The sequence below is a fragment of the Chroicocephalus ridibundus genome, chromosome 1, assembly GCF_963924245.1.
Source record: "Chroicocephalus ridibundus chromosome 1, bChrRid1.1, whole genome shotgun sequence".
NCBI classification, from domain to species: domain Eukaryota; kingdom Metazoa; phylum Chordata; class Aves; order Charadriiformes; family Laridae; genus Chroicocephalus; species Chroicocephalus ridibundus.
The window spans coordinates 104,767,529-104,790,094 of record NC_086284.1 but is presented as its reverse complement, the minus strand read 5'-3'; the positions used below and the strand labels follow the sequence as shown (position 1 = coordinate 104,790,094).

At 44.0% G+C, this 22,566-nt stretch overlaps 1 protein-coding gene across 11 annotated transcripts in view; it reads right to left on the bottom strand.

The window, feature by feature from the left end:
* TIAM1 (TIAM Rac1 associated GEF 1) overlaps positions 1-22,566 on the bottom strand; it is a 192,342-nt gene that overhangs the window by 34,076 nt on the left and 135,700 nt on the right. For all 11 annotated transcript variants that reach the window (XR_010072596.1, XM_063346803.1, XM_063346817.1 and 8 more), the window contains 7 exons: positions 22,071-22,217; positions 19,917-19,991; positions 18,693-18,863; positions 12,707-12,811; positions 8,958-9,039; positions 3,751-3,837; positions 157-381 (listed from right to left, as the gene is read on the bottom strand). Coding sequence is in view for 10 of the 11 variants with exons in the window: in XM_063346803.1 (XP_063202873.1) it covers positions 157-381; positions 3,751-3,837; positions 8,958-9,039; positions 12,707-12,811; positions 18,693-18,863; positions 19,917-19,991; positions 22,071-22,217 (892 nt within the window). In the remaining variant the exon portion in view is untranslated. The remainder of the gene's footprint in view (positions 1-156; positions 382-3,750; positions 3,838-8,957; positions 9,040-12,706; positions 12,812-18,692; positions 18,864-19,916; positions 19,992-22,070; positions 22,218-22,566) is intronic.

Sequence of the window (22,566 nt, the reverse complement as noted above, 5' to 3'; positions counted from 1 at the left end):
GTTTCCAGAGCTCCCGTGCATTATCTGCCCAGGACATTCACACTGTGATTCCTCTCACTTCCACCATGGAAGTTACATGCAGGGTTCAATGGGATTACACAAGCACATTGTAAGCGTGAATCCTCCTCCTGGTAATTTCTACACTGAACCCAATACCTTGGCTGCTCCCAGCAAACGCCAGCGTGCCGTCACTCAAGTCAGATGGATTTTCCAAGCGACGCGGTGGTGGCTGCATTAATTTCTGCCCTTCCTCTATCTCAGGATAGGTGCGGACGGTAAGACACAGCGAAGGCTGAACAAGGGCATCTTTCAGCAAAGCTGAGTCCAGCTCCTCAGCAGCTTTCTTGTTAATCTCCACAATTTCATCGCCAGCTTTCAGGCCTGCAACGCAGAAAGGAACAGGTAAGACTTGCACAGTAACGTTTCTGTTACCCACAGACATCAAGGAGCTCAGCCAGGTGTTTATGAAGTGCCAGACAGTGTTATGTCTAGACATAAAGTAAACATTTATGACTGCAAATGATACTGGAATTTGATGGACTTTTGCGAGATCTGTTGTCAGGCTAGTACTCCAGTACCATCCCTAAAAGCGCAGTGCCCAGGAAGTCCCTCACAACGTACCAGCAACAAGATAACCTCTTTTTCTTCACGTCTCTCTGCAAAGGAACAGCTGCTGTACAGCAAGTCACCTTACACAACATATTGCTCTTAAATAAGTGTATACTGAAGGACAGAATCAGACTTCTGAGGCGTTACACAAGGGACAGGGGAATCTGGCTTTTAACTTTCCATACAAGTGAAGGCTTTTATTGGAAGTGGTCACCGACCCATACACCTAGGAGGAGAGAAAACGTTTCCCGCTCAGCTGGAGCATATGGTGTAGGACTTCAGATAGCCTCCTCTCTGGCCCTGACTGAATCACATCCTAGCACACAGATCTTCAAAAGGCAAATTTTAGCGCTTGGTAAGTTAGTCATGGGTTTTTTCCAATCTGATTTCAGGAGTTATTTATAGCACCAGCGCCCAAGGGAAAAGGGGATCTGCAGAAGAAACAGCTGACTCCTGCTTGCTTCGGGGGCGATACAGCGATGCCGACAGACCACATGCAGCCCTCCGAGGTGCCGCAGGAAACCTAACCTTCCCCTCAGCCAGCCGGGCCCGCTCTCCGACTGACAAGAGCAAGCTGGACCAGGGTTTAATCCCAAATAATCTTTAGGGTCGGGAAGGCAGCAGCACACCAGGGCACACCGGTGCTGACAGCCCCGATTGTCGGGGCTGCTCCTGCTGCTGCAGCTTTTGTCTCCACTTGAGGGGGACACTAGCGGTCCCCACTCAGGCATCCCACCAGGAGCCAGCCCACTGGGCACGGCCGGTGGGAAAGCATACTCTGCAATGGCCACCAACACACCAATGGGACCACCATGGCATCCTAGTCACTGTCCTGGCATTTACAGCGATGAAAGCTGTAATTTATAGGGTCGAAAGAGCTGCTCTGCGGGGGTGACCAGCCCTCATGCCATGCAGTCCTCTGGCTGGGCAACCATGCAAAGGAGGAGTCTTGCCACCCTTAAAGGCCAGATAAAAGGCCTGACTCGATGAGCCTGAGCTGCGAGCAGAGCTCTGCTGCATCCTCCAGGAAACAGATTACCTACCCACATTCAAGAAAAGAAATGTGGAAGGGAGGAGGCTAAAGATCTTCCTTCTTCTTTAGGAAAATTGAGATCTTTCTAAATGCATGTAATTGCGCCCAGAAACTGTAGTATGGCGTGCAGTTTCCGAGAGAATAAAATGAACTAGATAGAATAGCTATGAGGTAAATGGACCATAAAATCATATTTGAAACAAGGACAAAACAAGGCAAGTCAAGCATTTCGCATTATTTCATTTATTCTACTCAGTGATGCCATGTCATAATAGTAGCACATTAATATGCCTGCAACCATAAACATCATATCTGGGGCTTCATTTACTATTTGTAATACTTGTTTTGAATCATTTGGGATAAAGCATCATGTCTATCTCAGTACAATCAAGCACCTCAAATTCAAAAAAATGGTCTGGCTAACGCAGACCAACAGAAAAAATCAAAAGATAAATCATAAAAATTATTAGGATAAAATAAATTTTAAGTTTTCTAATTGGAGGAAAGATTGCAAATCAAATATTGTATCTCGTCTGGTTAGACTTACTATGGGAAGTGCAGTCAAAGGCAAACACGCATGTAAATAATGGGAGGAAGAGAGAGTTTCCTCCCTGCTTTCTGCAAACTCTGGGTTGTCTTGTCACAATATATCCTGCCAAATACTGTTCATACAGAAGTGGCTTTTTATCTCAATTATGGAGAGCAACATACTACTGAAAGCATGTTTTAGCGTTTCAGCCCCACAGGAGGCAGTCTGTGCTCATGCATTCATTTAAATTGTTGTTTAAACATTACCTAAAAGCAAACTAAGGAAGCTCTGCTGAAACCCCCCCACCTTCACCATCATATTCTCTTTGCTCCTCACAGGAAACCCACAGGGTTTTATTTCCCTGTGGCAAGCTGGCAGAGAGCTGCCCCCGAGCCCCCCTTCAAGGCTTTTGGCAGAATACCTATCCCATCAGCCAGGGAATCGTACCGGGCTGAGGTGGGGTGAGGAGGGACAGGAAAGTGAAAGATGGTCTTTCCAAGCCTAATAGACACATGCAGCAGCCTTCAGAACCACCTATGTGGTTTTCTCAAGTTAGGGTTAGAGGCTACAGCTGAGTGAAAAGCCAGGCTCCCTGCAGCCAAACCCGCTCCCCCTGCCCTGCCCCTGCTTCTGCCTTCCAGGATTCTCCCTGCGCAGCCCAGTCCCTCCACTGTGCCACTTCTGACACTCGCTTCTCTGCAGCACAAGACAGTTCCATTTGCTAGTGGGTCAGAAAACCAGCCACACATTTCTGCCATGGCAGTTTTCTATCAAGATGGTGAGCCGAAGCGGCTCAGCAGAGTGCCAGAGTCGGCACAAGGCAAAGGGCTGGAGCAGTTTGGGGGAGACCAGATCCCCTTGCTTTCGGCAATAGCTAACTGTTGAATAAGCTCTGCAAGACCATACAGCCACTCGCCAAGAAAACTCCGAAGGTGTTTTTGAGAACTCTGCATACATTGATGGGTTATGAAGAGATGAGTGTCTTCACACTCTTCACGCTCCCCATGTTATACTTTAAAATCTGTTTAGGTTTCAGCTGCCCAGCTCCTGTGGCTGGAAAGGCCAATGAATGGGAAAAGCAGTAAGGGCACGGCAGTATCAGCTTGGGTACACTGCAGTTAAGCCGTATCCTGCTCTGCCCTGGGACGAGCCCGGCAGCCTAGTTATCTCTGCCGGTTTCTGGTCCAAGTGCTGTCATGCTTCCTGCAAAGGCTGGAAGCAAAACTAGAGGCAGTAATCCCAGCCACAGAGAGCGCTATGATGGCTTCTATTGTACCCATTTATCTTGCAAGTGACTGACTTAAGAGGGCCCCTGCTCCTCTTTCTAGCTGCAAGGGGCAAGCTGACCCCACTACATATATAGCAACTCAAAATTAAAAGAGGTTGACTGTATAGCATAGCTGATGCCAACAGCAGAACAGCCATGTATTCAGTACCTCAGGTTTGTCCCAGAAGAACACGATCTCTTTTGGACTGGGATCCTGCTTTGGTGTGTTCATAAAGCTCCCATCCCAGCAAGCTCATGGTCTATACCACAATTAAACAAACAATAACAAAAGCACTTTAAAAAGTCATTTACCTTTCTTGAAAGCTAGGCCTGTCTCTTTGACGCCGTTCACATACAGCCGACGAATGCCTTCTTCTTCCACGGAGGACAGCGAGAAACCTAGAGAGATACCCAGTCAGACAGTTAGAAAAAGCCAACCAGTTTCTGCATGGCCTAACAACTACACACTCTACAGGTAAGGCTGTGCTGTCCCTGCAGCAAGCAGTCAGGAATTCCTCCCTTCTCCTTTCCCGCAAGCCTTTACAAACATAAAGGGAAAGTTAAAAAATGAAAGTAGCTTTAACAAAATCCTGAACTGAACTTCTGAGTTTATATATAAACCATCTACAGCTTTATTTGAGGATACCACCGCTGCAAAACATTGGAACTGACTTCCAATTCTCTTGCCACAAAAAGTCACTTCAAGAAGTTTTACTGTTTGCAGACGAAAGCGGCGCAGAGCTGTGGCTTGTGACCCAAGCCGACAAAAGCCAGGAAATGGAGAGCTCTGGCTGACGCCACCCTGAACTGGGACAAGGCAGGACAGCTCCTGCTAAAGCAGAATGCCAGCTTTTACTTTTTGAAATCCCTGGACTGGGCAAGTTTGTAAAAATGCCACTTTCCCTTTCCCCCTTTCGTTTCTCAGCTGCTCCTGGCACAACCTCTTATTTGCCAAGTCTCAGCTCAATGCACATTTCATAGCTACAATACAGACCCACAGAACAGCCTTATAATGGAAGTACTGACACAGCCTTAATCTGAACAGTGCAAACGGTACCATTATGTTGGGGTTTGGTGATTTTCTTGCCATTTGTGTTTGACACTGTGTAAGATAACAATGTGTAAAGGAAATACAATGTGGTTAGTTAAATACGGTTTGTTTATTTACTGTTGAGAGTTATCTAAAGCAGAACATTTGCCTTTCTGAAACTTCATTACTCCCTAACTGGGTGTAGGTAACCATTTGCTCTCTTTCTGATTAGAAAAACATTTGCAAACCTCTGGGGGGAGACGCTTGTTTGACATGGAATTAGCCACTAGCCAAGAGGAAGCAGATGTGCTGGGAGCCTATTCTGACTTTAGGACTCCCTTCAGGTTGGTGGCTATGGATGAGAAGTTATTTTTTCATCCATCATTTAAAAAAAAGAAAGGAGGGGGAAGAATGTGGCGGCCTAGAAGCGAGGAGCATATGGCCCTTTGTGACTTACTGAGCTACTTGGAATCTGTACGCGAGCTGCTCAACCTGAATAAGATGAAATTCATGAAGCTCGCTCAAAACACCAACTTTGTCAATGAAAAAAACTCTTGACTAAGCAAAAGAGCAGCTGTAAAAAATAGTAGCTATTGGTTGTCATCACTGCAAAGCCTACCTGGAAAACCCTCAACCAGATGCACAGTGAAGCATGCCCAAGACTGCAGTTCAAGTCAGCACAAATAATCAGTTACTGGTATCATCACCCTTTTGCAACTGAAATGCTGTTTTGCAGCCAGCGATCATACAGTTAAAACAAGGTTGAGTTGCATCTCAAGTTCTCGCTGTGGCTGTGTGAAGAAGTTAGCACACCCAAACAGTCCCAAGCTCCCGTTCTCCTCCATGAGAAGACCTCTGCCTCCTCCAATCTGTCAAGGCTAAGGTGTGGTTGCTTTTTAATTCAGCTTTCATTCAAAATTAAAAAAAAAGTACAGAGTGGAGCACATGTAAGGAGCAATTACATGTGTTGTCATCACCTTTAAGAGATGAGAGATGGGCAACTGGTAACAGCCTTGAAATGGTCACCTCACAAATACACTTAACCTCTACGCAGACAGGGTATGTGACCATACCCCAGGTATGGATAAACTGCTTTATTTCCAGAGTTGTGATGCAGGTGGATCCAGTAAACAATTTGAAGCAGCATTCCTGCCCCACTGCAGTGCCGGTGCCAGTGGCAGTAAATCAGAGCAGGGAACTCATCCAGATGGGAAATAACTCAGTCAAGTATATGCGTGTGTGTGTAGATACACGTATATATATATACTTGCATATATGCATAAAAATGTATGTGCAGTTTGTATATACACATGTATAGTATGAATGTACAGCCACTTTCCATCTGGCTGAATTCTGCAGGTGCTCCACACAAACACGTGTACTAGCATTGCATGAGAGGAAGGGCAGGAGTGGGTGGAAGCAACAGCGATTGCATAAGCTGGCACCACTGCCAAAAAGATTATAATCAAGCTGTGCATGGACTCTGAAACACAGGTGTGAAGAGATGGGTGGTGACCCAGACAGAGCGTTTCCTTCACTGCAAAGTTTTGATGACAGGAGAACAAAAGTCTGCATCTATGAGTGCACACGGCCTCAGCGAACCAGCACAATACCTGAACAAATCCGCCTCCAGAAAATTACCTCGGTCCCCTGAGACAGACAGTTGCTAACAAAAATGTCAGCATGTTCCTGGTACATGCAGGAGCTGAAAGCAATAGGTTCTTACTGCAGGTGCGCCTTGATTCCTGCCCACACAACCTTTGCAAAGAGGCTGGTACCAGTGAAAGAAGCAAGAATGTATGTGTCCAGACGTCAGCAACAGCATCACATTGACAGATCTAACATTTGCAAGGACCGACCCACTGGCCAGACACTCCAGGAGTGCCTCTTACCACAGGCACACTGGTGGGAGTAGAGACACTATCAAATGTTCCCAGGTGAGCTCTCCCTGAAAGGCTCTGCTCCATCCTCTTTATGTCACTTGAACTCATGGTGTCCCCAGGCACGATGGCGAAGCTGCTCCAAAGGCCTGCTAACACCTGAAGGGGCAGCTTTGTCCCCTCCCCAGCACCAGGATCTCTTAGCTGGCCCAAAACAGCTTGCAAAGCCAGCAGACAGCTATTCATTTATTTTATTACCTTACCTTTCTGCCAGGCCAGTGAACTGAACTGGCCTAATTGCACCCTTAGTGAAAGGGTTTCACCTCCCTATCTTTGATACCATGCCAGTTAAATGGAGATAACAGCACTAAATCTACATTGTTGGGATTAATTAATAGCTGCTTGTGAAGTATCTTGAAAATTCAAGGTGATTTACAAGTATTATTATTGCTATAGCTGGAATACTAGCAACAGCAACAGGTAACGTCACTAATGATTTTCATAATCTCATCCATTTTCAAAATGAAGACTTCTTCAGTTCTTCTGGAGGAATCACGGCACAGGGAATTTGGACATATGTTTTTAAAACGGGCAAGAAGTATGAGGCTTGAACAAAGCTGCACAGAAAAACACAAGCAATCACCAGGATGAAAAGTCCCTTAGGGTTCTAAGCATTCGGCTTCAGTACTGGCTCCTGACCCTGTTCCCAGCACTTCCCGAAGTGCCCGTGAGGGGCTGAGCCTCCAGCGCTGCCCGGCTGACTGAGATCCAATCTCAAAGGCAGCCCCTCTCACACAAAGACTTATGCAGGTGCTCAGCTGCTTGGAGAGTGTGCAGTCAAGTTATTGATTTAGGGTTTTTTTCAAAACAAAACCAATAATAAGAACCCTTAAGCAACCCCGTTAAAAAGATTCTATGCCAAAATTTTAAAGCTCTGATCTTCATGTTGCCGTAGCTTGTGAACGTGCTGTAGGTTTCCCTCTGGGTTGTAAAAGTATGCTTTGGCAATGCTAATCCTGTGAAGAGACTAAAAGAACTAAAAACTCGAATGCACCTACCATACAGGATGGGAAAGGATTTCAGGAGGAACCCAGCACCAAGGCAGGATCAACACTTCACCTCTGCTTGCCTGCACACATGTATTTCAGCACACACTTGTTGCTGCATGAACACATAGTACTGTTTCTATGAGACACGTGCAGACTACAGAAATTCTGCTGCCATTTAGGGTCAAAGTAAGTTTTGCCATTTTCTTTCAATGAAAGCAAAGTCAGCTTTTTTGGGGTGCATTTATCATTCACTCCCTGCAGGGTCGGAGCCACTGGACAGATACATCCCCTGTCTCACACAGCTGATCTCATTTCACAGGACATGACAGTGCTTTTTACAGTCTTTCCCATTTGCCATTTTAAAAAAGAGAAGAGAAGAAAAGGAAATAAACAGGAAATGCCATGATACCCCTAACTCTTGCAGTGCTTTCAGGCACAGCATAATTACCGAACCTAGGGCCATCGCTGTGCTGGTTAATATTTCTCTCTTAGGCCTTCAATATTAAAAATGCAGTCAGTACCACTGCTTTGTAGCAGACCTCAATATTCAAATGGACTGCAGCTGTATATTAAGCAGTTTGGGGATTCAGAATTATTCTAGTCATTAAAACAGAATATTTAGATAAACAGTAAAAAGATGCAGATTGGTTTCCCGCAGGGTAGGTTGCAGAAATAACTTTAAAAATACACTACAGAACCGTAATTGCTAGACCAAAGGGCAAACTCACCAGGCTGGAGGTCTGTAACTTGAAATACTTGAAAGCTAACAAATACGACCACCCCCAGGTAAAGATTAGGGATTTTGCTGAAATTACACAGGGAGGACTTCCGCTCTTTTATGTTTTATAGACAGCTGTGTGTCAGATTCTGTCTCTGTCCACAGGGCATCCTCGAGGGCTGGGTATGCACTGGGGCCAGGCTCCTGCAGCCTCAAGAACGTCAGGGAGAGACAAGGACCCACCTTGCGTGTCCACAGCAGATGGGGAAAGGGGCAAAGCAGCCTCTCCTGGATAGTTGCCTGGCCGCAACTCCCACCCACAGCGATGCTCCTGGCTGCATCCCTGCCATCATGCTTGGTGGAAGGGGTGAAGAGTGGGAGAGTCTGCTAGCAGCGGCAAGGCACAGTGGCAGCCCTCTCCTAAGCCCCACTGCAGGGTCCCCATGAACGCCGGGGTGCTGGCATTCATGTAAGATGTGAAAACTGGCAAAGGATGCTGTTTTCTGCCGGCGCTCAGCTGCACAACCTCTGTAGGTGGTGTTCTGAGTAACTACAAGAACAAGAAAACATCTGTCCTTTCTGCCAACGTAGCTCTCATCAAAGAGCTGCACATCCTACAGCTCGAGCACCGGGAAACACAGTGTTCAGTGCACTACAAATAAAACTGTCCTGCTTCAGGGCAGGGGAGCGAGCTTTCTGAGGATGGCACAGGAATCAGATGTGCTTTTCTTACTGTGTTCAGATGGCCTTTCAGGTATGTCAACAAATAGCAAGCAAGAATCTGCACACACTAGAACTGACCTCGGTAGAAAAGTGAAAACAAATCAAGGAGAGAAACTCACCATAAATATCAGAGGATGCATCAGACTTCTCTATTTGAATGTGCTGTGTAATTTTCTGACAGACTTCTATTTCTTTGTAGAGCTGAATAGAAAAAAAACCACAAGAGTATGTTACTGTGGGAGGACACATCAATTGCAATCTTTTTGAACAGTTTAGGTTTTTTAATTACAGGCGGAAGAAATGGACTGTGGTCATTATTGAACAGTTTTTCTCCACATGTGAGATGTATTAGTAGTGTCACTATGCTTTACTGTTAGCACACAGTTAAAGAGGAGGAAGCAGTGTTTTACTACTGCCAACATAAGAGCAAGGATACATCTATTTAACTCGGTCAATACCATTTTGAATAAACAAGAAACAGAGCTTCTGTTCCTGTATTTTATCGGCAGTCATCATTTAATGTTTTTATATTATTTCGATTAAGACATTGCAGGAATTCAATTATTCGATAGTATTAAAATCACAAAGAGGGATTTTGTTTCTCAAATACATTTCTTAGTTGTTAGAAGACTATCTGATCTGGTATGCAGCTCTTTCTTAGCATGAAATTTCACCTTTAACACATTTATGTTTATTTGCCCCGAGAAGAGCCCCCCAAGTCTTTGAAGTGGTCATTAACATCCTTCCTGGGAGACCAGCACAAATTCACACCTAGGTAATAACCCAGAAGCCCACTCACACAGGTGCAATTCACTCTGCCTTTCAGGAGCCAAGCAACACCCCAGCAGGAGTACACCCCTCCGCCACAGCTCACACATTTTGTGCTTTTAAATCACTTACATTCTCCTCTCTTGTGTGGCTCGCTATTGTACCGGGGTCCTGCCCCGAGCTCCCAACAAAGGGCCTGTCACCCAACCTGAGGCAGGGAAATCCAGCTTTTCCAGACAAAGTCACCTGGACCAAATATTTAGAGGCTCTGAGCTGACATCTTTGGGAGTCAGCCCTGACTTACTCCTTTTAAGGCAGCCTTGACATTCTGGAACCCGCTGGCTCAGCCAAGGTTTGAAGCTGTTTTTCCCATAGCACAGGCTAGCACTTAAGTAACAAATCATCCTTTTGTCTTTGGAAAAAATCACGCCCACAGGTAAATGACAGCCCCCAGGTAAATACTGTTTACATGCTGGTATGAGTGTGTAAAAAAGCAATTTACAATAATTCACATTTTGTAACTAAGTGGCATCAGTGTTTGGACTGAAGTATTTAAACCATTTCTTTAAAAAAGAAGAGTAACTCATTAGTAAAGGTTTTCTTTAATAAAAATATAATTTTATCTCCTGCTTGTATCAGCACTTACACATCTGTTTAATTGCAAATAATATATTACAAAACAGTTACATACCCATTTAAATGATCGTATATAGTCAAATAAAATGTAAAACTAAATAAGGATGCCATGTTAGCAATATTTTTAAAATGCAGTTTTCAAATATAGGAACATATTATTCAGAACCTGGAAAAGAGTCAAATGACATTTACAAAAATCTCAGCTAGATTTCAGCAAAGGTTTTAAAAAGAGGAGAAAGAAAAAAAAAGAAGCAAAAATCACAGTATTTTCAGAACAAAACTTGAGTCTGATCCCTCCAGTCATCTGAACTGAGCATGCAGGACCAGAACCAAGGAGGACGTCTGACACACTCTCGCAGGGATACGGGAGCCATGCGCTGCCTGCATCCCAAAGCACCTTTTCAAGCAAGAACCTTCGTTGAACAGGAGGGAGATAACTGGGATGCACAGGCTGCAGCTGAGCTGCCCAAACCAGAGCGCCACTCCAACAGCAGCCCTGAGGTGCTGCTTACATTTCCGTGCCCCATGGACCCACTGTCCCGACACCAAAGGCAGGCAGCATATTTGGGCTACGGTGGCTTGTGCCATGAAGCTTTGGAGGAGGATTTTTATTTTTATTATTATTGCTGCTGTTGTTTTTTTTATTATTATTATTTTCATATTATCATCATCATCTCAATATTTTCTCTTCCTTATCCTTTTTTCCTCTACCACTTTTGGTCTTGTCCTGGCACCCTTTCCCAGGACTACCTTTTCCAGCAGCCCCAGTGCCTTCAGCCCACCCTCATCCTACCTGCAAGATTTTCAAGGAGGCCTCTGGTCTCACACTTCCATCTAAAAGTGCCGTCTTACCCAAAGTAAAAAGTCTGGCACATCAAGCTTCAGCCAAAACTCTCCAACACTTAGTTTACAATAAAAGCTGCTTAAAAGTATAACTGCCTGGTACAGCACCTAATGCTAAATACTATCCCCTGAGCTCTTAGTGACATTTTTAACACGTAATAAACCAGGCTCGTGAATTTTTGGAAGACTGTGTCAGAGCACAGAGCGTCACCATTAGGGTTTTTAAGAAGAATGGAACATGGGTATTTAATCTCAATTTCTTATTTAAATACATCTGATACATTCTGCAAGAAAAAGGAATATCATCCTAAGAAATCATGTTTACCTTTTCTGCAGCAATGTATGTTTGTAAAAGCATTTTAGTAGATGGCAGATACCTCTAGCAAGGTGACATCAATATTAGACAAAAATAGAGGCATTAGTTTTATCATACTGCACCAGAATCATTTATTTAAACACTTAAATCAAGTAACTCAAATTTTCTTATGAAACAAGCACACACACAAGCAATCATACAAATGTGTGTTGTTTTAGTGTCACTACATTAGATATAACCCTGCAGCACCTATCTGTATTATAATCTTTCATCATGTACGTAGCCATGCTGACTGTAGAGTTTCGCTTTAATTTCATTTTTTCAGCACAAACAATAACTGATGACTATGTCAATCCTACATCCTCTCAGCGTAAGACAAGTCACCGAAGCCCTTCCAATGAAACCTAAAATCTATCTCCTCCGAGTTTTGTTTTTTCCCAACTATATTTCACTTCCCAGTCTTAGTACTCAACTAGTACTTTCTCACTCTTTTTTTTTTTTTGACAGTGTTAATGGCAAATCCCAGAACTTCTTTACTAAATGAACAAAAGCATCCATAACTGGCAAAGTTTTACTTTTTATAAATAAAACAGCCACCAATGAAAAGGACTTTAAAAAGCTGTACAGCGTGCATGTGTAAAATCACAGAGTTAAAGCATGACACTAACTCTGTTTGGTCTTTTTTTTAATCTCTGATTTCAAAATTCCTTTGAAGTCTGCTTTTGAGATGAATGACATGAAAACATCCAACTGAAGCAATTAGAAAAGTATATTCTCATGCGTAACTCCAGAGCTTTTTAACCTCAAAGTTTATCTTCCCCTTTAGTGAAAAAAACCCAAACAAACAAACAAACAAACAACGAACCAAAAAAACCCCAACTACTTGTGCATTTCCCCCTCCTTAAAAATCAGGCAAAGTGATCTGAACATGAAATACTCAGGCCTCAACACTATGTCTTTAAAACCACCACGGACAATATGAACAACAGCAAAAGGCAACCTTGAGAGAAGTTAAGCTTAAATGTATGTTTCAGTGACTTTCACACGTTACCTGTGGCTGTTCCGCCTCTCTCTCTCCCACCCAGACACATGCATGCACAAATACAAGATAAACACCAACTCTCTCCCCAGGATGAAATGTTTGGAGAGATTACTTTACTGTAGGCCAATTTGCTATGGCCTGCAAAGCACTATAATTGCAAGGTAAAAAGCATAACCTTGCATATTACATGTATCAGATCAACCCTAATTAATAGCGTCCTACCAAGTGTCATTTAATTTTGCTCACTAGGTAGGTAGCATTACCAGTTCATAGATATCCTCTTCTGGCTTTGGTACATAAAATTGAATCTGGTTTTCAATCAGGAATTTAAGACGCAGGTAGTGAGCAGAGTGATCCAGCTGGTGTGTCTGCAAGAAACGGAGAAGAGGCTTTAGAAGAGAAAAGCAACAGCTCACATCACTTACACTTAGAGAACGGCCTGACACTCATAGGAAGAAAAATGCCCCAGCACCGTCTTCCACGAGAGGCCCATGATCTCCTAACCTGAACAAAAAACCTAACCTCCTCCTCTTCCACGGGAATAAGCGTTCATTTAACCACCGACCAGGATGCCAAGGGCAGTGCTAGTACTCTAAGCAGCCTCTTTGGTTCTGCTTATCTGGCAGTTCTGCTCCATCCCATGCTATTGTACAAACAAGCAAACACTATTACAGCAGAAGGCTCAGAGCATACCTTTGTATACAAAGGGCACTTAAAATCGCAAGGAGGAAAATAAATGTTCTGCTAACAGAGAAAAATGTAACAGGGAAGTTTTTTTCTGTTTGCTTTGGGTTTTTTAGCATCTTCATAATTTAGTGAGTTAGCATAATGTGGTAAATTTCAAGCAAGGTTAATATTAAAAAATAAAAAATAAAAAATCTGTATGACCTCTAAATTCAAAACAGCTCAGGATACACCGGCTTTGTAAGGCTGAAAGAAGCCAAGAGTTGCATACTGGATTACATCCCAGTGGAAACAGGTCACACCATTTTAATGAATTAGTTATAATTAGCTGAGGATACGGCATTTGGTCTGGGAGATGTTAACGACCTTTTCTCAGCATGATTAATAAACTTGATTTAAGAGAGGTTAATGCAGTGTGTAATCAAAACACATTAGAATTATGATAAACACAAAGGATGTCATTCAGAAGTAACTTTCAAAGTTCATAAACCATTTACTAAAGCTAATGAAAAACCCCAAAGTGATTCACAAATACAGGAGGTAAATTCTCGTTGTCACTTTTGAAATCCCACTATTATATGCTTTTATACATTGGCCTTTTCATTTTTATACGAGAAAATTATCGAAGTTTCCTAGGTTGTACTAAAAACAATAGCTCATCTGCAAATCCATGCGAGAACATCATATTGCCTATTTCGTATGTTTTTTAAAGCCTCGCTTATCCAGTTCAAGCCAAGAGGATGATACATCGGGACTCAGCTGACTGATCACACAGCACAGATGATGAGTAATGCACACCGAGTGACCTGTGGAAAAGATCACACACTGACCTAGCAAACCCTTCAGCAAATACTCAGAGAACAGTGAACGTTTTTGAAAGTCTAGATTAGCCCGTGAATAAAAAACAGCTACCAGAAGAAATAAATAATAAAAAAAAGACAGATCTATTGCTGCACTCTATGTAGCACTATGTTCAAATATGTCCAATTCAAAGACCAAATTATCTGTATATGAAATTGAGTACCTGAAACGGGATAACTGCCGTAATCCGGACAAATACTTAGTTAATTAAATAAGGAATGTGATAGCTATCAAAGGCCAAAATAAAAAGAGCTGAATGTAGGAGATCCTCACCCTCTCCCCCTTTTTTCCTTTTTGAAAAGCATTTTGCACGCTTTGCTCATTGTTTACTGACTGTTTTCAGTAGTTTTTTCTCTTACACACACACACATACAAACACCCCAGAAATTAAAGGGAAGCAGAATTAGTTTTAATTGTTCAGAAGTGATACATAGGAGTCCTAGATTAGTTTCTGGTCAGATTAGTTTACTATGCCTAGACACAAACTAAAGAGCACCTTGCACACTAATTAAACACACAGAAAAGACATAGACCCAGAGACTGCACACCCCATGGCCAGAGGGAGAAATCCATGATAAGTCTCTCTGAAAGTCTGGAAAATGCTTGAGCCATGTACAGCAAACCCAGTGGGGAAAAAATTCCATGTGGAAAAAACCCACCCCAGCAGAAAAGAGAGACAGGTGACCTGGCAGCCTCCTCCTGCCACCACGGTGTATCTTGCTGTGGTCTCCTGTGCTGAAGCTTTCGTACGCGTCCTGCATTTCATGCAGCATCAGGCACAGCCGCTGCGTAAACGCCGGTCAGCCAGACCTGTGCTGACAAGCTACCTGTCGTTGACTAAAGCCCAGGGCTGGGAGAGAGCCCCTGTCCGCAGCCACGTAGTCATGTCACTTCCAAAAGCAACTCCAAACGTCCTCCCCTTGCAGAGGAGACCCCAAGGGACGCTTTCCAGCCTGCTCCAGGCCAGCAGAAATCACAACCTGTAGCAGAGGGACATGAACTGACCCAGTCTGGTGCCTCTAGATACTGGGCGCAGGCCAGGAGCTGCCATAGCTGCACAGGTAGGGCAGGGAGCCCATGTTTAGCTGCCCAGGGCTCCCCACGGGGCCGAGGACACCCCGACACCCCTCAGCAACACAGCCGCCGGTTGAGAGCCACCTTGGGCAGGGGCAGGGTGCACCCGCTCTGCAGCCTGTGCCCCGAGAGCATCTTCAAAGAGCAACCTTCCCCGCAGGTGGCAGCTTGATCTGCCGTCCCCGTGGTCAATGACAGGGCTTCTGCTTGCTTTGATATGGGGCACCGCATCAGGCATGGAGATGACCACTGAGACGCCTGTCTTCACACTGGTCTTTGCAGGGAGATTTGCTTAGGAGAAAATTGCGTGTGCTGGCCATTTTAGAAAGGAGGCAGCCAAAGGCAAGATGACCAATGCTGCACTGAAGGCCTGAACTATGCCAGAGCACAGCATCGTCTGAAGAGGTCGCTGGATAAAACCCACATATATTTTGAGCCACTCATTTCTTCCAAGAAACACCATCCGCTGGGGTGGATGCCATTCATCCACTACATTGCAATCCCATCCAAGGCAGGCAATGAGAGTCATCACCATTAAGGCTGCGATGGTGCAGCACATGAGCCACACCATTTAGTTAATAACACTTGTATAGCTGCAGCAAGGCTTTGTCTACCTCAAAATTTTACATTAAACTGTTTCAAAGAGGGGCATGATTTCCTACTGAACAGAAAGGAAAAGGCCCTCTTAAAGTGGACATAGCCAGCCTGCCCTAAAAGCCATACCATTAACCTTTTCTCTTTTTTTTTTTTGTTGCTGGTCTAGCTGCATCCATATGCGGGAAGGTGGGAGCAGAAACAGTGCAGCTTTAATGGTATTAATATCCTTTCGAGACCACCCAAAATACCTTTTCGCAGTCCAAATAAGCTTCTCGGTTTATTTATTTCTCTCCTAATAACTCTGGCTACGTCTGGACTAAATTAAGCAGCTAACCCAATTTAAAGCACAACCCGACAGCTAAACCGACGTGCTCTTGAAGAAGAATTTACAGCCTGGAGTGTGATCCGATTCAACAGGCTCCACGTGGCGTAGTGGGTCGGCACACAACCCGAACTATTCACCCATTTTGGCTCCCTTCTAGTTAAAGCAAGGGACAGGCATATTCTTTCAGCTTGGTGTGGGAGACCTTCATTAGCGCTGAAATGACAGCATCATGGAAACACGCTAGCCATCCCATCGTATTACTCCAGCTTTGCACTTGTGTGGCCCAAGCTTTTCCAGTAGGAAAACACCAGCTCAAAATCAAAGTAAGCCTGCAAAGCATCAGGCTTAAGTAACTTCTCAGAGACTTTGAGCACAGACCAAGAGACCTAGGTGAAATCTGCTTCTTGCCCCTCGCGCAGGCCTATTTGAAAAATGTGAATTGTGAGAAAACACAACCTTTTTTGCTTCTCATTTTTCGTCCAGTTGAGTCAAAAGACTAAATGCCATCCAGTCTTCTATGCTTGATTTTTGGTGTTATTCTCTCCATGCTGTCTCTGCCTAAATCCATAGACAGTGTGTGTGTGTGTTTCTGCTCAATTTTAAGATATAACATTATGCAAATGTTAGTAATACATACACACGCATTCACACTGATCAGTATTATCTACAGGAAACAATTTAATGCATATACACTGAATTTTCCTGGCTTCCAAGTGATGTTATTAGTTAAATCTTAGGAGAAATCTTCGAGAAACCATTTTAAAATATGCTTTAAACTCTCCTCCCACCAATCTTGAATCATAAAAGTGTCACAAAGCAGCCTCCAAAACCTAACTCGCTGTATAATAACAAGCAGCAATGTTAGTATAAGAACACATTTTCTACAATGACTTGAGTGCACTTAATGTTCTCCAACAGAATAATCAAGCTCAGTTTAATAGCACAGATAGATAGATTTAACCACATCTACAAACATGAAGAGGTTTATATGAAATGTAGATCTTGAAATGTTTACTATACCAGAACTTGACTGGTTCTCAGATGGCAGATGGCAAACTGATGTGAAATGATGTGGATCAGATATAAAAGGGGAAAAAATGAGCTGAATGCAAGAGACAGAAGAAAGAGATTGATTATTAAACGCTACAGAAAAGAAGGCATCCATCAGTGTTTTCCAGACTGAAAACTCTTACAGAAAGGAAAGAAACAGATAATAGCTCTTCAAAAAACAAACACTCACCCACCTCCCCTTCTCCTTATACACCACCACCCACAACCATCAAACACGCAGTGAAAGACCAGATTCTCAGCAGGTACCTACCGAAACCAGTAGAGCTACACAAGTTTACTCCAGCTAAGGATTTGGCCCACCGAGTTAATCACTCTTACCCAAAGGAAAATATAAATCCTAAAAATAAATCATTACTAATAATGTGTCATCCAGCTTCCCTATTATGTCTCTCTCCAAAAATGTCATCTTCTCCTGAATACAATGAAGAGCTTTCACAAGCTGCAGCACTCTTTAATAGTGCACCTGGCAGAGAGATGAGCACGCTGTATAATTATTGCAAACAAATGCCTTTCTCTCACCTTCCTTCTCTTTGGAAGCACATGCAACATGTTCTAAAAGTCCCCAAAGTTAAGCTCTGAATAGTAATAAATGTTTTCTTTCTTTTGCTGTTGTTGTTGTACAAAAGAGGACTCACTTTTCAGAAAGGCACGTGACTCGAGTTGGGTCTAGCTTGCAGTCAGCCAGTTAGCGCAAAACATACATTATGTACCTGCCAGAACTGAAAGCTTGTATTTAATTTGTCAAAGCTTTCAACTTCTCTGCTGAGATGTAACTCTTTTTAATGGCCAAACGTCTCTGATACTTCATCTTGAAAAGAAATCCAGGTGGCTTTTCTCCCACTGCCCCCCCAATGCAGATAAAAGCTTTCCTCTCTCTTCCCTCCTGCCACCTACACCAGGCGAGTCCGACTGCGCAATGTAGACAGCAAACACAGGCACCTTCTCCTACTCCCAGTGCTGCTGTTTTCTCTGTGCCTTCCTCCCCCGCACCAGCCGGAGGGGAGGAAGTGGCAGGGGGAAGGAAGGAGGAACGGCACCTGGAAAAAGGACAACCTGTCACCTGGGAAAGGGTGGGATCAACCCACCTGCCTGCCAGAGGAGGGAAGGAACCATGGAAAAGGAAAGGGCTTGGAAGAGGTGGGGGAAGCAGGGTGGTCGGGTGAGGATGGGGCGTATGCATTACCATGCTATGGGGCATCCAGTGAAAGGAAGTGGGCTGGGGGCTGGGATGTTGGGGGGTAGATGGGGAGGGGAGAAGGGTCCTGCACACGGCTTGGTCTCCAGTGGAGGGGGAGTGGGTGGGTGAGTACATGAGAGGTGGCAGCAGAGGCAGAAGCGGGGTGTGAAGGCACTTCAGAGGCTCATGCACAGCAGCCAGAGCGGAAAAGGCAAAAACTAGTCTACCCTCCCCTCCCTACACGCACGACAAGTTTAGCTCCAGCTGTAGGAATTTTTCTTGTCTGGTGCTTGCACGAAAATTTCAGTGTAATTCATGTTTCTCTTCTAACATACAATTGATCCCCCAACACAGTGCAGCCTGAGCACTGGCATATGAGAAAGTCACTATGAGGTTCAACTGAAAGGGCTCAGCGTTGTAGACACTTCACCCTGCTCCAGGGCACGCTCGCAGCCTTTACCTTGCAAATCATTTCCAGCACGTCTCGTGTGGTGTCCCCGGGACGGATGACTGTCAGAGCAGGCTGGTTGTTGGGCAGGCAGAACCAAGACGGCGTAAAATACTCGTGAACCCAAATATCACAGTCGGGATTGTGCTGGTGGACGCTGCTCAGTGCCACTTCTTTTTCCCTCTAAATAGACAAAATCTATTATGACTCTACCAGCCAAATACAATCTCCCTCTTCATCAATAAGAAGTGTTAGGAACATTATATGCTGTATCAAAAAGCCCTCTTACAGAGAAGACGTTTTATTCATAAGCCTAGATTGAAGGCTTGTCTGAACAGGAAACTTTGCAGTTTTACCTGAGCAGTATAAAGTGTGCCTTCCCATGCCACCCACACAGCTACACTGGTGCAATGCGCTTTTCCTGGGATTTCACCCTATGGCTATTGAGAATGCTAGGAATGTAATAAAAAATAATAGTGATAAAAAGAGATTCAAAATTAAAACTTAAATGCACTATGTTTCTGGGTAAGCCAATCCAAGGCCAACAAAACTGTTGTAGATGTTCTATTCCTATAGCTAGGAATGGTAAAATAGCAAATCTTAGCATTTATTTTGAATTTACTGTCTTTTATACATCCGAGTTGCACTCCAAGCTATAAATCCCCAGGAAGTGATGGAGCTGCAGAATCCCTATTTGCTGCAAGTGGGCTCATGCAGCTAAACCCATATGCACTACATGAAGAATGTGCCTCTTAGCACTGTCTTAATGCTGTTTTATAGCTGACTTTCTCTGGGGAAAGAGAAAGCAGCTGTAATTGTGGCTGCAAACGCAGAAGCTCGCAGAAGCGCACGAGAACAAAACAGAGAAAGCCCTGCACTTCATAGTTGTGCCAACCCTGAATTATGAAAACCCCATATGGCCATCACAAGGTGCCATCTTCCAGAACCAGCGGCATCCAGGTCCTTCTGTGGGCAGGCATTTCCCTGGCATGCAGTGCTAACACCCCTCTAGGTCTGTCACCTCCAGCTGCATTTAGGATGCCACACACAGCAAACCCTTTTGACCGTGGGCAACCAGCTCAAACCCTCCCAGAGCAGCTACAAGCTCTGCAGTGCACAAAGGGTCCTCTCCTCTCCCGGTGGCTCCACGTCCCCTCTTTGTTGCAGAGTCAACACTGCATTTAGGCTGTCTGCAACTGAGGGGGGAAGGAGGCAGCTGGAGAGCTGGTGTTTTACCTTGCCATCCGGGACCGTATCGTCAAAGATTCCTTCGAGAGATTTCTTTACTGAATCAACTCCTTCACCAAACACCTGAGGAACAACAAAGCCACTCATCTTTAAAACATAAACATGCCTCCGCACCACCTGCAGCACACGCTGAGGGAAGAACAGTGTATCTAACATCTAGCATGGATATCAAACTGAAAAATAAAAATATTAATCTCAAAACACAGAAAATATCAGCTTGTTAAAAGGGGAGGGAGGGCAAATGACAAGCTGGTGATGGGGCATCATGCCGAAAGATTAGAGGCCAGTTCTGCCTAGCGGTCTGTCACTGACTTATTTGGTGGAGCTGGACAAATTTTATCTCCTTTTGTGCTCCGTTTCCCCCCCTGTAAAGTGGAGGAAACAAATGCTTCTCCACCTCAGCTAAGGCTGAGAAATCAGAAGGGCTCCGCTTCTGGCTGTTTTTGTAATAAACCAGCTTTCAAAAAGTACTTAGCAAACATTCAAGTACCACAAGTCAGCATAACCCTTCTCTAATGAAATAAGAGCTGGTAACCCAGCACCAGCCAGAGAGCCAAAATCAATAGGACTCCGTGCAGGAGGAACAACAGAATGGGAATATTTGCAGTATCCACCCCAAATCAGCACAAGACTGCATCAAACGGGCAACCAGGCTTGTTACTGCAGCAGAAGCTTATAATTAAAACTGAAAAGTTAACTTTTATAGCTCCACATCAGCACAGCTTTATGATCAAGTTGCTGGGTTTGGCTGTTAACTATCCCATACCTAAAACGAAGCAGGGACCAAGCAGGACAGGAGAAGGTCACTGCCCTTTAGGGATTTACAGTTTAATACTTCAACTTGGCAATACTTGATACTATACTCAAGCAGGAAAAATGTGTTCAGGTACTACATTTAGGCATTCTGATACTTTCTCAAAACTTTACTTTTTCTTTGACTCTCTCCAGTATGACTTTTCTTTAACCTGGAACAAAATCCCTTTTCACGCCTGTGAGTGAGGGGGGTAGGGATGGGGGCAGGGGGAGGAAGCGTGAAGAAAGCATTTATTCCCACTGAAAGAAAAAAAAAAGGTGAGTTCAGGGAAAAAAAAACAGGTCTGAAGACACAGCATGGGCAGGATCCTAGCTCAGGACAAGTGATTGCACTTGATTTGGGGAAGAAAAGTACAAAGGAAGAGGGATGTCGCAGCACCAGCGCAAAGAACCGGGAACACAGTCACGGAGGCATCTGCTGTGTCCCAGCAAAACCCTGAGCTTTTGCTCAGCCACCAAATATTAGATGAACTTTTAATGTCTCGCTAAAAACAAGCTAAACAATTTTGCAGCACTCAACCGCTGCTAAACAAAACAAACACCCACTGCTGCTTTAACAGAAGGAAGAAGAAATCACAGGGCACAGAACAACACGTGTCCCAAGCCTTTCTCCCCTCAAAAAGTGAAAGAAGAGAAAGAAAAGCAAAGCCTACATTTCCTGCAATTAGATGAGGTATGGCTTTCAAAAATTGAAAGCTATAATTAGGGATGTTTGGAAAGAATAACATGAAAGCACCTTACTACCACACTGAAACACGTTTTCTAGAGAAAGATCTGGGCAGTGACTGGGTGCAAATGTTTCAGCTTTTGCTTTTTAAAAAATCTGAAGCAAAACAGGGACTGTCCCTACTAAATGCAAAGCTTTTTGTTACTTTAGGAAGTTTTTCCCAAACTCAGCTACATTTAAAGTACTCTACAAACTCATAATTTTAATTTAAGAAACAAATAAGTCTGCCTTTTTTTTTTTTCTCCCAAAGCTCCAGCTGTTTTACACTGCTGCTTTGTTACTCCTGAGTTTAGGGAAAGTACCTCCAGCAAAAGCAGAAGCAGCAGAAATGCAACCACAGGAGAAATGCAACTAATTCAGCTAAAGAAGGTGCGAATGCCAAACCTTGTTTGATAGGAGCCGCTGTATACTTATCTATAATTACAGTCACTGATTTTTGAAGAGGATGTGGAATGAGATGACTATATGCCATGAAAGACTAAACAGGCAAGGTTAAGGCTGGATGTGTAAGTGCTCGGAGCAAGTGACTCTTTGCATGGGCTGCATTCTGCACGCTAACAAATAAGTCTTGAAAACAATATCACGAACTTCCACACACTTACCTGATTAATGCTTGGCCTCCCTTGCTTTTTCTTCGAGGTAGTATCCAGCCCCCAAAGAGAAGAAAACCTGCTTCTCCGTTTACTGGCAGATCTGGACATGGCCTGCGTCCTTCTCCTCACTCCAGCCTCCCCTGTGCGAGCCGCCACCTGTCAATGCCACATGGTTTTAAAATCAAAAGTCGCAGCATCCCACCGCACCATGGCTTACATAATCTAACAAACAGTGGCATCTAGTTTAAAAAAAAAAAAAAAGGCAAATACTGTGGCAACAATGGGTACTCACAACAGGGACAACGGTGATGCTGCTAGGCCGCTTCCTTCTCACTGCAATTTAATTCAATTCTTCCAATGTCAAACATCAAAAATTAAAATGGACAATACCATTCCCCCATTTTTTGGCATTTAATCTGAGATATTTTGAAGCAGCCTAATCATCACAGAGGAAAGCCTCAGCATCAGTGAAGGGTTTGGGGTTATTTTCTTTTTTTTTTCTAAC